This window comes from Mesocricetus auratus, unplaced genomic scaffold, assembly GCF_017639785.1.
Source record: "Mesocricetus auratus isolate SY011 unplaced genomic scaffold, BCM_Maur_2.0 Super-Scaffold_100003, whole genome shotgun sequence".
NCBI classification, from domain to species: domain Eukaryota; kingdom Metazoa; phylum Chordata; class Mammalia; order Rodentia; family Cricetidae; genus Mesocricetus; species Mesocricetus auratus.
In genome coordinates this window covers 40,381,444-40,393,631 of record NW_024429188.1, presented here as the reverse complement: position 1 = coordinate 40,393,631, position 12,188 = coordinate 40,381,444, and the positions used below count along the sequence as shown (strand labels likewise).

The window sequence follows — 12,188 nt, the reverse complement described above, 5'->3', positions numbered from 1 at the left end:
AATTTTCTAATTATAAATGACAGTATTTTAATTTCATTCTACTACCTCTTCTGTCCCTCCCATCTCAGCACAAGTGACTTGATCACTACAAGTTGCATTATTGAATTAAAACATACATCACATCATCTCTGGTTATTGTGGCGAAATCACAGCTGTTTTTCTGCTAGATAACTGGTTTCCCAAAGCCCACTCAGGTTACTCCTTCCTTCATTTTCTGCCTACCCAAATGATTCAAGTTACCTAAAAGCAGTCTACTAGAGGAGGAAGTTTCCTTTTTCAAACTGGGCTTAAAGTTTGTTTCTCTAAACCAATTGTTCAAAGAAAGCTGTCGGTAGAAGAGGTAAGGAATTTGGAATTCAGTTTTACATCTCTTGCTGAGCGTTCATATGGTTACACACTGTGAGCAGTTTAATATTAATTACAGAACATATATGCAGGCAGGGCAAGTGTGATGGTAAAGATTGTGCTTTAACGGCATTTCTGACAGCTTTTAATTTTGGGTTGTCACACAAAGGGAGTTTTATGCTGCAGGTCTATTTTGCAGTCTTAAAATTCAAAATCTCTACCTCTAGGTGGCAGCACCAGATACTTTTTTTTTCTTCCTGTTTGAGGCCAGCCTGAATAAGTTCTGGTATAAGCAGTGAGTGAAACTTTTAAGTTGACTAAAACTTTGAAATATTCTATGAGAATTTGGTTAAATTGATTCACGTGTTGAATAAGTTTGGTACTTGCTGTATCCTGGGTTTTCAAGTTTTCTAAAAGGATTTGTGATCCTTTTCTCTTTCTTAAAATCATGGCATAGTATGTCTACTTTAAAAATGTAAGCCCTCTTCAGTTTGCCTGTTACATGTATAATTCTCCTTCCAAGAAAACTACTTGTGTGATGATGTTTTCGTATTGAAGCAGCACATAGAAAGACAGTTGTATGCTTAATGCTTTAAAGTTAACTACACTGTATTTTCCTTTTATGTTTTTAAAATTTAATAAGAACCATAGCTAATTGAATACAAGATTGAAGCTTCTTCCATTGAAACAGTTCACCTCGAGAATAAATCTGAAGTAATTAACTAGTTACTGCCATGGGAAGAAAACAGTCATTTGTGGAAGTCAACATTTAGAGTAGATATTGCATGACACCTGATATCTTTTCTCACAGTCAGACATTTGTTGAGTGTTCCTCTGTAAGTAGCAAGATAGGCCATGTCCATTTTTGGTTAATCCATCTTGCGGTCAGGCGAGCAGGCGGGCAGGCTGGCTAGCTACCAGTGTACTCCTCCATGTACTCAGGTGTGCCAAGTGAAATGGGGCTGATAAAGGAGGGCTGGGGAACAACCCTCGTTCATTGTGTATCTTTACAGCCAGCATGGTTTTGTTCCTTTGTTTTGGGAGCATGTAAAAATTGTGCCTTTTAGAAAACTGTCTCCCACCCCTCCTTTAAAGTTAAAATTAGCATTGGAAATTGATTAATAATTATACAGTCAGAAAAGTTAAAGCTGATTTCTCATAACTAATGATTAATAAACACATTCTGTGAATATCCTCTTGCATGCACAACTAGAGATTAATGAATTAGGTACATTTGTCTATTGCTATAGAGAAGGAACAACCTCACTTATGAATGTGTTTTATCACAGTTTCTCTGCCCTCTTTAAATATGAGGGTTTGTATCACCCTTATTTTGCTTATCTGTTGCTTCTCTAGGAGGCAGATATTTTGTAAACTACAAATAAGTCTTGATGTGGGGCAAGCACCATATATCACAGTAACGAACATATCACTTATTTTATGCATTGTTCTGAAAAATATTTAAAATCTTTTCTTTTATGCTGTCATTAGAAAATACTTTTAATTTCTATTATTCACTTCGTGTGTACCATGAGTGTGTGTTTCACGTGAATGTAGTCTGGATTAAATGGTGTCCATTTGCTACTTTATGTTGTATTCAAGCATGATTTATTTAATGTTTGTAGTGAGCACGATTAAACTCGGCCTATTCTTTTAGTATCCCATGTCAACTTCAAAATTCATCTCAGTCACCTATTCTTTGTTTGCCACCTTGCTACTCTGAAAGCATTGTCCTCAAGAATTTCATTACGTGTCATGAGACGAGTGACCAAAGAGAATACAGGAGTTTGAATTTTAAATATAAATCCAAGTAGTAAAATTTGACGGATAGGTTTTGAACAGGGGAAAATTAAGCTGGTAAAAATGTTTCAATTCTTTTAGTTTTTGGAAACAAGATAGTATAAACTATGCATTGATTTATTTATTTTGTTGTTTCAAGTGAAATATAGAAATTACATTTGGTTTTAAAGTTATCGTGGGTGTGTAGAAAAGTGGAATGTGATCCATATTTTTGTACATGTTTTAAGTTTATGAATTCCAAACAAACAAAATACAGATTGTTGCACTTTGTCCAGACGCTGCTACTAAATTATAACCCCTAAATTAGACTGCAACTTACATACTGTTTACTATTGAGCCAAGATGAAATCAACTACTGCATTGATATCAAGGTTTGCAGTTGTATCTGCATTTGAAGGAGTCATAATGGTAGTGAGCCTATTTTTTTAATGGGATTTTTGTTCTGTTTTCCTTTCTTAGTGGTTGCACTTTGAGTATTTCTTAATAACAGCATAGTTGTTTTAGTTTTTAGTGTAACTTGAAAAAAAAAGCATCCTATGAAGTGCTTTGGAGCCTGTATGTCCAGTGATGTGTTTCTACATTGTATTGTTACTTGTTTGATTCATAATCTCTTGTAAAACGAGAAGCCATTTGCACACGTGATCTTGAGTTCAATTTTACCAGTTTGTAAAGAACTTGAAAACCATTATTTTGTTTGAATTATTTTGTGAGAATTTATTTTGGGATATTTTATTTTGAATGAATACTCCATTCTTCTTTTGCTTGATAGGACTTGACTCCACTCAATTTAGAGTTCATCAGTATCACAAAGATGACGAGACTGATGCTCTACTTGGTGGTCCAGCACAGCTGACTGATGAAGAGAAATACAAGGACTGCGAAAAATTCAAATGCCCTTGTCCTACATGTGGAACTGAAAATATTTATGATAATGTCTTTGAAGGCTCGGTTAGTTATTCGTTTTGTTTCTGTCTTTTATTTTGTTTGAAAGCTAGTACAGAGTGTCCTGCCCTACATTGTAGGGTATATAAAGGTAATCTAGATGTTGTATTTATGTCTTAAAGAATGTTTGCTACATGAATTCTGCTGTCAGAACTTTTCTGTTGAGAAATGCTTTATTCAATGTACTTTAATAATTTGTTTTTTTTTTTTGCCTTTCTAGAGTACTTGACCTTAGTTTTAAAATGGACTCTCTTAAAAATTCTAATTATCTCAAAATATTTTTATTGTAACTCTTTAATTAGTAACATGTATTCTCTATTCCCAACCCCGACATATTAAGATAGAGCAATTCTTGGCCTTTTTCTTAGCAAGAATTGGGCATTTGGGAAAAGTTTTTTGTCTTTACATGTTCCTCTTACCTCCTTTTTTCAAAGGTACTCTCATTATCTTTTCTGTGGTCTTTCCATATCAGACATTTTAAAAAAATCACAAGGAGACATTCCTGTCAAGAAGTACTGCCAAAAATGTATCATTGACCTTGGATCAGAACTTGAAAGTTGGCCAATTCACTTGATTTCACTGCAATGTTATGAGTGTGCTAGCCATTGGCAAATGAGTAGGCAGCACAACTCTGTGAAACCTTGAAACTGAAAGAAAATAGATCCTTTATCTAAATTAAAAGTAATTATTTTAAGTTAATTTGGACAAACAGCAGATGTTTTTCGTGGTTTTTTTTTTTTTGAATCAAAACAAAGCAGCTTTTGGAAGCAAGTGCAAGGAAGAGGCAGACACATATCAGCAATACTTGCTAAATCCTTGAGTTTTGCTTCATTCCAGCTGTAAATAAGATAGTTAATTGCATGGAGGCTTGACGACTTGCAGATGGGCTAACTGTGGAAGAGCCGATGTCAAGCTCTGAAATCTCTTCCACCTGGAATTGCTTAGCTTGTCGGGTAGGGTTATGCACCAGATTGGAGCAGGAAACCAACCAAGATGTTTAAGTACCCAGAAGGAAAACAAGTGCTCCAGAAACCCCAACAGTTTTCCTATATCTTATATTTGTTTTGTTTTTGTTTAAAACAAATCATGACACAATAAAATGTTTCTCCAACTGCTAATAGTTACTCGTCCAAATTTATGCTCTTGAAGCCTTCTTTCCCCAAATATATTTCACTTTTTTTCAAGCACAGAAATTTTAGATTTACTAATCTGGTGATAAATGATATTGCTTTTTTGCTTTTGTAGTACAAGATTTTTAAATTTTAGATTTTTTGCCTAAAATTCAGTTGGTGCAGTAACAGCAAACTAATGTCGTATAAGGGCTCTTGCTTTATCATTAAGTTTGGAATGAATGAGTGCAAATAAAAATTTTTGATCAGTGTCTTTAGAAGAATGTTTATTTTTGGTAACATGATTTCTCTGGTATTTTTGGAGGGTAAGTGGCCTTATCCATAAAGCTTGTCCTGAATGGAATGTAGTAGTGAGTTTATGGTTTTCTCTTTGACTTTGTCCTCATTGTGATGATAACAAAAGAGTATTTGCCATGTATTTTTAAAGGTGGTCTTAAAGCCATAAGTAGCGGATAAAGCAGAGTTCAAAACTCACCTCTAAAAGTATTGTGCACCAAGAAAAGAAAGTTTTAAGCATAAAATACTTTCTGGTAATAATCTTTTGTGTACTTGTCTGTCCTGGCTTCTATAGGGAATTGATTTGGAGCCCAGCTTGTATCGTTGCAGTAATGTTGACTGTAAGGCTTCACCACTCACCTTTATGGTACAGCTGAGCAACAAATTGACCATGGACATTAGACATTGCATCAAAAAGTACTATGATGTAAGTATCTGTAGTTGGACTTTACACAATTTATTGAAGTCTAGTATTTGATGCAAGCTGAAAACATTTGGGGAAATTCATAGTAAAATACTATTAATAAGATGTGACAGACTGTATTTTAAAATTTACATTTCCTTATTTGTGGTGGTTGGTGGTGGTGCAGGATGGTTCCTGTATGGTGGTTAGATGAGAGCTCATTCTCAATTTCCATCAAGTTGGTTCCAGGAGATCAGACTCAGGCCATCAGGCTTGTTTGGTAGCAAGGTCTTTATCAACTAAGCCGTGTCACCTGATCAAAGTATGAATTTTTAGTCTAGTAATAAGACAATTTGATTTCTCATATCTCTTTCATTACTGACAAGTATTTTAAAGATTGAAAGTTTGGTTTTTAAGAAAAGTGAAAGTGTATTCAGAAATTTTATTTTAATTTATTATTGCCTAGATAACTAAATTAAATGCTCACTGAGATATTTGGCTAGAATGGGAAAAGTACCAATGTTCCTTGTCTCCAGTAAGTATAGTCATGATGCTATTGATAATGATTTTACTAGGTTGATCACTGCCCAGTACTTTCTGTTCACATGACAATCTAAGCCAATCTTTTGATTACTTTTCTGAAGAAATGAAAAGAAACATCTTTTAAATTGAAGTGCAATTTCAGATTTCAAAGAGAACATATCAGTTTTACATATGTACAGTAAAATTCCCAGAAGAGTAAGTAAGCTTTTTTTGCTTTTATTCCAAGGTTTTGTTTTGTTTTCTTAACATTTTTCAGATGAATGAGTTGTTTTTCTCTTTACAATTAAAATTTAAAAAGATATATTTCTCATATATCATGCAAACAAATTTTCTGTCACTTAAAAATTCACTATATCTTTTTAAAAAGCTATATTGAGCTATATAGAGAAACACTGTTTTGAAAACGAAAATCAAAAACAACTAGGAAAAACATGCTGTGTTGACAAGGCATTAAAAAAATGTTCATGCTCTATTAGGTAAGACCCATAACTTTAACATTCTTTAATTTTTATTTGTTAATGAAAAGGTAGCATAGCCTTTTTGTTTTTGAAATACATGTGAAGTAATTTGAAACATGTTTCACATAGTAAGAAATATAACTCACTATTTAAAAATGGATATTAGATCATTAAGATGAAGAATGAGAACACGGAGTTTCATTGTGATTTGGCATAGAATAATTTGTATTTATATTTTTAAAACGTAGGCTTGCCTGGAGGTTTTTTTTAAAAATAATTATGACTATCCTTTGGGAAACTGCAAAGTTTAGTGAATAGAGCTGTGCTTCACTTAATGAAGAGCTAGGTGGGAATAAAGGTTATCTGTCGGGTCACATTCTACAGTACATGAAAGGATCATCTCATGAAATGTTATACCTTTATTTATCATGAAGAAACCAAATAAAAACTATTCAGCTTCTTACTTATAGACCTCATTGAGCAAAATATGATTCTTGACTCTTGGTAAGAATCCTGGCTTTTCCCTCTGTGTTTAGTCTATCAAAAGCTTCACAATGGAAATAGTAATACTAAAACAATGAATCTAGTTCCTTCTGTAAGAAGGAGCTATCTGTTTTGACTAAGTTGAGAATAGGGAGAAAAACGATCCATATAATTAGAATGTGCCCAAACTCAAAGATGAATTTGTAATCTAATTGTGTGTGTGTGGGGGGGGGTTAATGGCCATAGTTACAAAAGCATTTTTAAGCTAAATAATCTACTTTTAGAGACCAGGTTTTTAAAATAAAGTTGTTAGAACACTTGCTTTGTCTTGTCCAACAACTATCTCTGTAACAAACAAGTGGTAGTTTTTCTGCATTTAACTCCCCACTTTTTGTAAGATATTTATAAGATTGCCTTTTCTAAGATATTTCTGATAACATAGCCAAATGTTACTCTTGTGATTAAGGATTGATAGACCTGTTGTTAGAAACTTCCTACTTTCTGATCCTAATCACAAGTGACTGGAAAGGAGAAAAATAACTCCATCATTTCTTTTCTGGTCTCTTGCTGAGGTTGTATATAAATAGTATGTCTTAAAAGTCAATGAGAGACACTGCTATTTTTTGTTGTTTCCAGATACAATGTAACTTTTGCCAGCACAGGGGTATGACGCTGAGTTTCTTTGGTTAACTGTGCCTCAAGTGACACTGTTCCATGTGATGTTTGATAATTAATGATAATCAAACTAAAGACTGATGCATCAAGCACATTAGAAAACGTTGAAAGTACTGAGATTAAGTAACATTACCAATTGATTACCAAAATAGATTCTTTTTTTTTTTTTTTGGTTTTTTAGGAGACAGGGTTTCTCTGTATTGTTTTGGAGGCTGTCGGTCCAGCCTGGCCTCGAACTCACAGAGATCCGCCTGCCTCTGCCTCCCGAGTGCTGGGATTAAAGGCGTGCGCCACCACTGCCCAGCCAAAATAGATTCTTCATATTCTGTAGTATTAAAAAATACTCACAGAACACAAATAATTGTTTGTGTTATGAGTATCATTTATTTTAGTCTTAAAATTACAGCAAGGGAAATCAATGTGCATTGAGAAAAGATGTCATCCTTAGAAAGGAAGAAGTTGGAGAAGTTTGGTAGAAGATGGCATTTGACCAAATGCTTTAACCTGTCAAGGAATGTAGTTATAGATTATTATGAAATTAAGTTACCAAGAAAAGTCATGTAGTATACTTCTAAATCACTTGCATTTTGGAAAAATGCATCACATGCTCTTCTGTCATGGATAAATATTCCTGACTGGATGAGTGAATGTGATGTAACATTTTTGCAAATGTATATATCTTAGAATCAATCTACATCACATCATACTATTTTAATATTGAGTCGTTTAGTGGGTGATGCTTTTCCCAAGCCTTTCCATACAATAATCAGTGTATCCTTGGATTTCTCATTTCCATTAACATACAAATTTCCACTTGCATGGAAATGTACAAGACACTGAACAAGTGTGTTTTTTTGAGTAATGTATTGATTTACTTAGGAGAAAACAACTTTGTATTTTACTTCAAGGTTTGATGAAATGTTGAAAAACTGACATACCGCAAAAAAAAAAAAAAGACTCAATTCAAAATTGATTTCATGCTTTGAGCCTTGCTTGTTACTCTGTTAATACTGAACTGGCATTTCTTTTTAATCATAAGAAGGCAGATTAATCTTTAAGCTCTTAAGGATGGTTTTTGAAGTTCATGTTTAGAATGAAAAAATGATACATGCCCCCTCGGATTCTGTCTCCAACAGCAAACACACACACACACACACACACACACACACACACACACACACACACACACACACAGAGAGAGAGAGAGAGAGAGAGAGACAGACAGACAGACAGACAGACAGACAGAGTGACAGAGGGAGACAGACATAGAGAGACAGACAAAGGGAGAGAAGCACTAGCTAATCTAAATTGGGAAATGAAGAGGGCTTTTTTTAAGCATGAAAATTTCATCATCTTGTCAGCTGGCAGAATGCCTGCTGTGTGGATTCACAAAGGCTAAGAATTACACTTTCATGAAATTTTCCTCACTAACTGCCCTGGTTAATTTGAAAGATAACCCACTGTTCTAATTCATTCCTCAATTGGGCGGTGCAGGTTTTATCTTTGATCTGACAAAGCATTTGTGTTAATCGTTTTGGCCCTCCACTAGACACTCTTGGGATTGTGCTTTTACAATAAATGTGTCTGTGATAGCTCTTTAGTCTATTATACTTACAATAGATCCATAGAACTGGTAATTAATTCTCCACTGCTTTGGAAATGGGAAGAATAGGTGTAGCTCTGTCAAGTACTGCTGGGAAGTTTGTTTAGCTGGTTCATTTCTGAAGTGTTCCCTCAACTCTCCAAAAAGTGAATCTGAGATTGAGATGCTAACCTACCCTAATAAGTTGCTGAAATAAGTGTGAAATTCAACCCTTCTTGGTACCTGGGAGTGGGTGGTGGGTCATTTACTGTCAGTTACTATGTACACTACGTTATCATTTCAATACGTACATGGAGTCAAACCTTTCTAAAGGTGGAGCCTTTGAAAGACAAAATGATGATAGTGAACTCAAATGTGTTCCCCATTCCTCATTATGTAGTGTTTAAGGTGTTTGAATAAGGCAAAGTATGTTCCTTTACCAGCCTTCCTGTGTGTCTACCTGCAAAAGAACATTCCTTAGGGCTCTTTGCTACTATTTTTGAATGTTGAGATATTGCTAATCCTAGATGGAACTGCTCCTTCATCTAAAAAAAAAATGAACAAATGAGTATTGGCTATCAGTGTTTTAGCCCTTAATTTGTTTCTATGGCTAGAATTAGTGTTACAATTCCTTAGAAATTAGCTGTAGGTTTGAAAATTTGATAATTTTCCTGAATTATGCCTTTTGAGGATTGAGTTTATACCTTCTATTGTGTCTCATCTGTGGTCTCTGCCACAGCCTTTCATTGAGTAATGGTTGTCCTTGATGCTTAGTAACCAAGGGACCAACAAATAAAGGTTATTATTTTTAAATTGTTTTTTCATAATGTAACTACACTGACAGACGGCTTGTTTGTGATGCAAGCTAACATGGAACTCCACATTTAAGATCCTTAAAGCATTGACAAGTAGCTCTCTGTTACTGTCTTTGTATTTTACATTACTGATCACTGAAACGCCTCAGTAGCCTTAATTTGTTTTCTTCTCAAGCCAAGTATGTGGCAAAGAGTCAGTGTCCACAAATATTATTATTGTGATACAGAATAACAGCTTGCCTTCATTGTCTTTCAAGAGAAGTCCTATGCCTAACTAGATAATGTGGGGGAGACAAGAGTAGATACCCATGTTGTTACCTTTTTACTGATGTTCTCTCTCTCCCTCTGTTTCTCTGTTTTACTTCTTAGTGTATTATCATGGCAAAAGTATATTATTATTTCTTCAGGACCCATTTTTATGAGGAATTCAAAAAATTATGCTCAGAGGGTTAATGTCAGTCATCAAGCATTATGTTCTTAAGCCCACGATTTACTTGGAATTGCCCTTTATCAAAGGTGTAATGATAAGCCAGGCATAGTGGCACTTACCTTTAATCCCAGCACTAGGGAGGCAGATAGGTAGATCTCTGTAAGATCAAGGACAATCAGGACTGTTACATGGAGAAACCCTGTCTCAACCCCCTCCTCAAAGTGTAGTGATTCGAGAATGGAATGTTGGTTAAACTATTTGTTCATAAAAATATGTACTTATTTAGCATCATGTAAAAACACAATTTATAGTGCTTAACAGTGCTTAAACAAAAGTAATTTTGTAAGGAACCCACAGAATGAAATTAAGTAAGTAAATCTGATAAATGCAATATGAAACAGCTTCTCACTCCAGATCCCACCAAGTGTGTTACTCACTAACTGGGCACTTATTGTCATTGCTATCATTTATCCATTTTTGGTGGAATGATACTGTACAGTGGATCTGTTTGAGAGCCATGCAATGGCATTCAGTAACTCTCTGCTGTTCGTTTGCAAAGATTCAGTGTTCAATAACCCTCAAAATTTCTCATTTCTTACCTGTAGTGATGTAGACTGATTGTTTTTAGGTTATAGGTCGCAATGTGCAGTAGTATCACAGGTACATTAGTTCAAAATAGTTTAAACTTTAAGTAGTAGTAGTATTGTTGATTTCTTTGCCTCTCTATATTTAAAACATTTAGAAAGAATAAATTGGGCTTTTTTGTAACAACATAAATATAAGTGGTAGTAAAAGCATGCAACATAGAAGCAATAGACATCCTTCTCACAAATTCAGCTTCACAGGCAGCCCAACACTTGCTGTCCAGTAAAGCTGAAAGAGGGGGTTATTTCTTTAGGAATCCCTTAAACTCATCCTACATCTTATTAAAATAAAAAGAACTTCCTGCGAACTGTTTTTCTTCTTGTTTCACACCATTTTATTGGGAAGCTAAGCATAAATGAATATCAAGCATACCAGTATTCTAACTCCAGACCCATTAATAAAGAGGGTATGCTTTTATTTTTAAATGGCTGATTTTTCTTGGATTTATATAAGTCAAGCAAGCTAATTTTGAGTTGAGTGTATCATTTTGCTGCAACTAAGAAAGATGGCACTTTGACGATAGTTGGAGTAGAATCTCATTGTAAAAAATGTATTGTACAAATCAAAGTGAATCATAGCTTACCCCAGCCTCCAAAACATGCCAGATAGGTATTCTATGCAGGCAACTAATCATGGGATAATGTTTGCCATTGCAGAGGAATTCTAGTAAGCAAATAGGGTTAAGTATAGCATACCACTTGATTTTTTTTATATATAAAATAACCCAACATTTTTCTGTAGTGTTTTTAGTTTATTTAATTTAGTCATAATCAGATCCCATCAGTTGCCTTTGGTAGGTTCAAAACTAGAACATGATCCTGTGGAACTAGTAGGAGAGTCACACCAGATTTGCCGGGGTCCAACCACAGAATAAGCATTAAAAACTATGCCAGGTCTGACTATGACCACCCAGCAGTGGCCTGGCCCACATGTGTTGAACCTGGACGTTCAGCAATTCCTGTTACAGTTTATCTCTGTAGGAAAAATTGGGGACTTTTTGAAATGCTCAGGAAATGCCATAGGAGTTTTCAAATATATGAAAACAACTAGGTAAACCCACAAAACTGTGCCTAAACAGTAGAATTCCTCTGTTCAGTTTGATTTCTTTAACCTTGTCTATTTATGGAAAACTCAACTTCGAGTCTAACTCCTGTCATCTATAGCTACTATCTTGTAGTAAAGTGAGAAATTGAACCAGAACAGATTTCATTTAACCTTTCAGTAGTGAGATTTTCACACCACTGACCTCTTTGTCTTCAAGGAGCAAAGTGGAACTATCAGTTCTCTGCTGTACATATCAACAGTATGGGAAGCGAGCTTACAGTGGCTGTCTTTCATGTTTGGTTTGTATGTTCATTATGTACACAAGTTAAATCAGACTTTTACTGATGGTTGCTGATTGGAATTTCCAGATAATGCGTTCTAGCCTAGTCTTGCATTAAATTGAATGATCTCATTTCTGTTTAGGAGAGAATTAATACAACTGTTTTCCAAAGGCACTGCAGAAAAAATTTCACAATATGTGTGTGTGTGTGTGTGTGTGTGTGTGTGTGTGTGTGTGTGTGTGTGTGTGTACACATATGAAATGGTAAAATGGAATGCATCAGTTTTTTCTATATAATGTGCTTATCAAGGGATGGCTTTACCACACACCCTTATCA

At 34.8% G+C, this 12,188-nt stretch overlaps 1 protein-coding gene across 5 annotated transcripts in view; it reads left to right on the top strand.

The window, feature by feature from the left end:
* The window catches only part of Pola1 (DNA polymerase alpha 1, catalytic subunit), a 304,504-nt gene that overhangs the window by 147,771 nt on the left and 144,545 nt on the right, over positions 1-12,188 (top strand). For all 5 annotated transcript variants that reach the window (XR_005876750.1, XR_005876751.1, XR_005876753.1 and 2 more), the window contains exons 33-34: positions 2,915-3,093; positions 4,789-4,920. Coding sequence is in view for 1 of the 5 variants with exons in the window: in XM_040744194.1 (XP_040600128.1) it covers positions 2,915-3,093; positions 4,789-4,920 (311 nt within the window). In the remaining 4 variants the exon portion in view is untranslated. The remainder of the gene's footprint in view (positions 1-2,914; positions 3,094-4,788; positions 4,921-12,188) is intronic.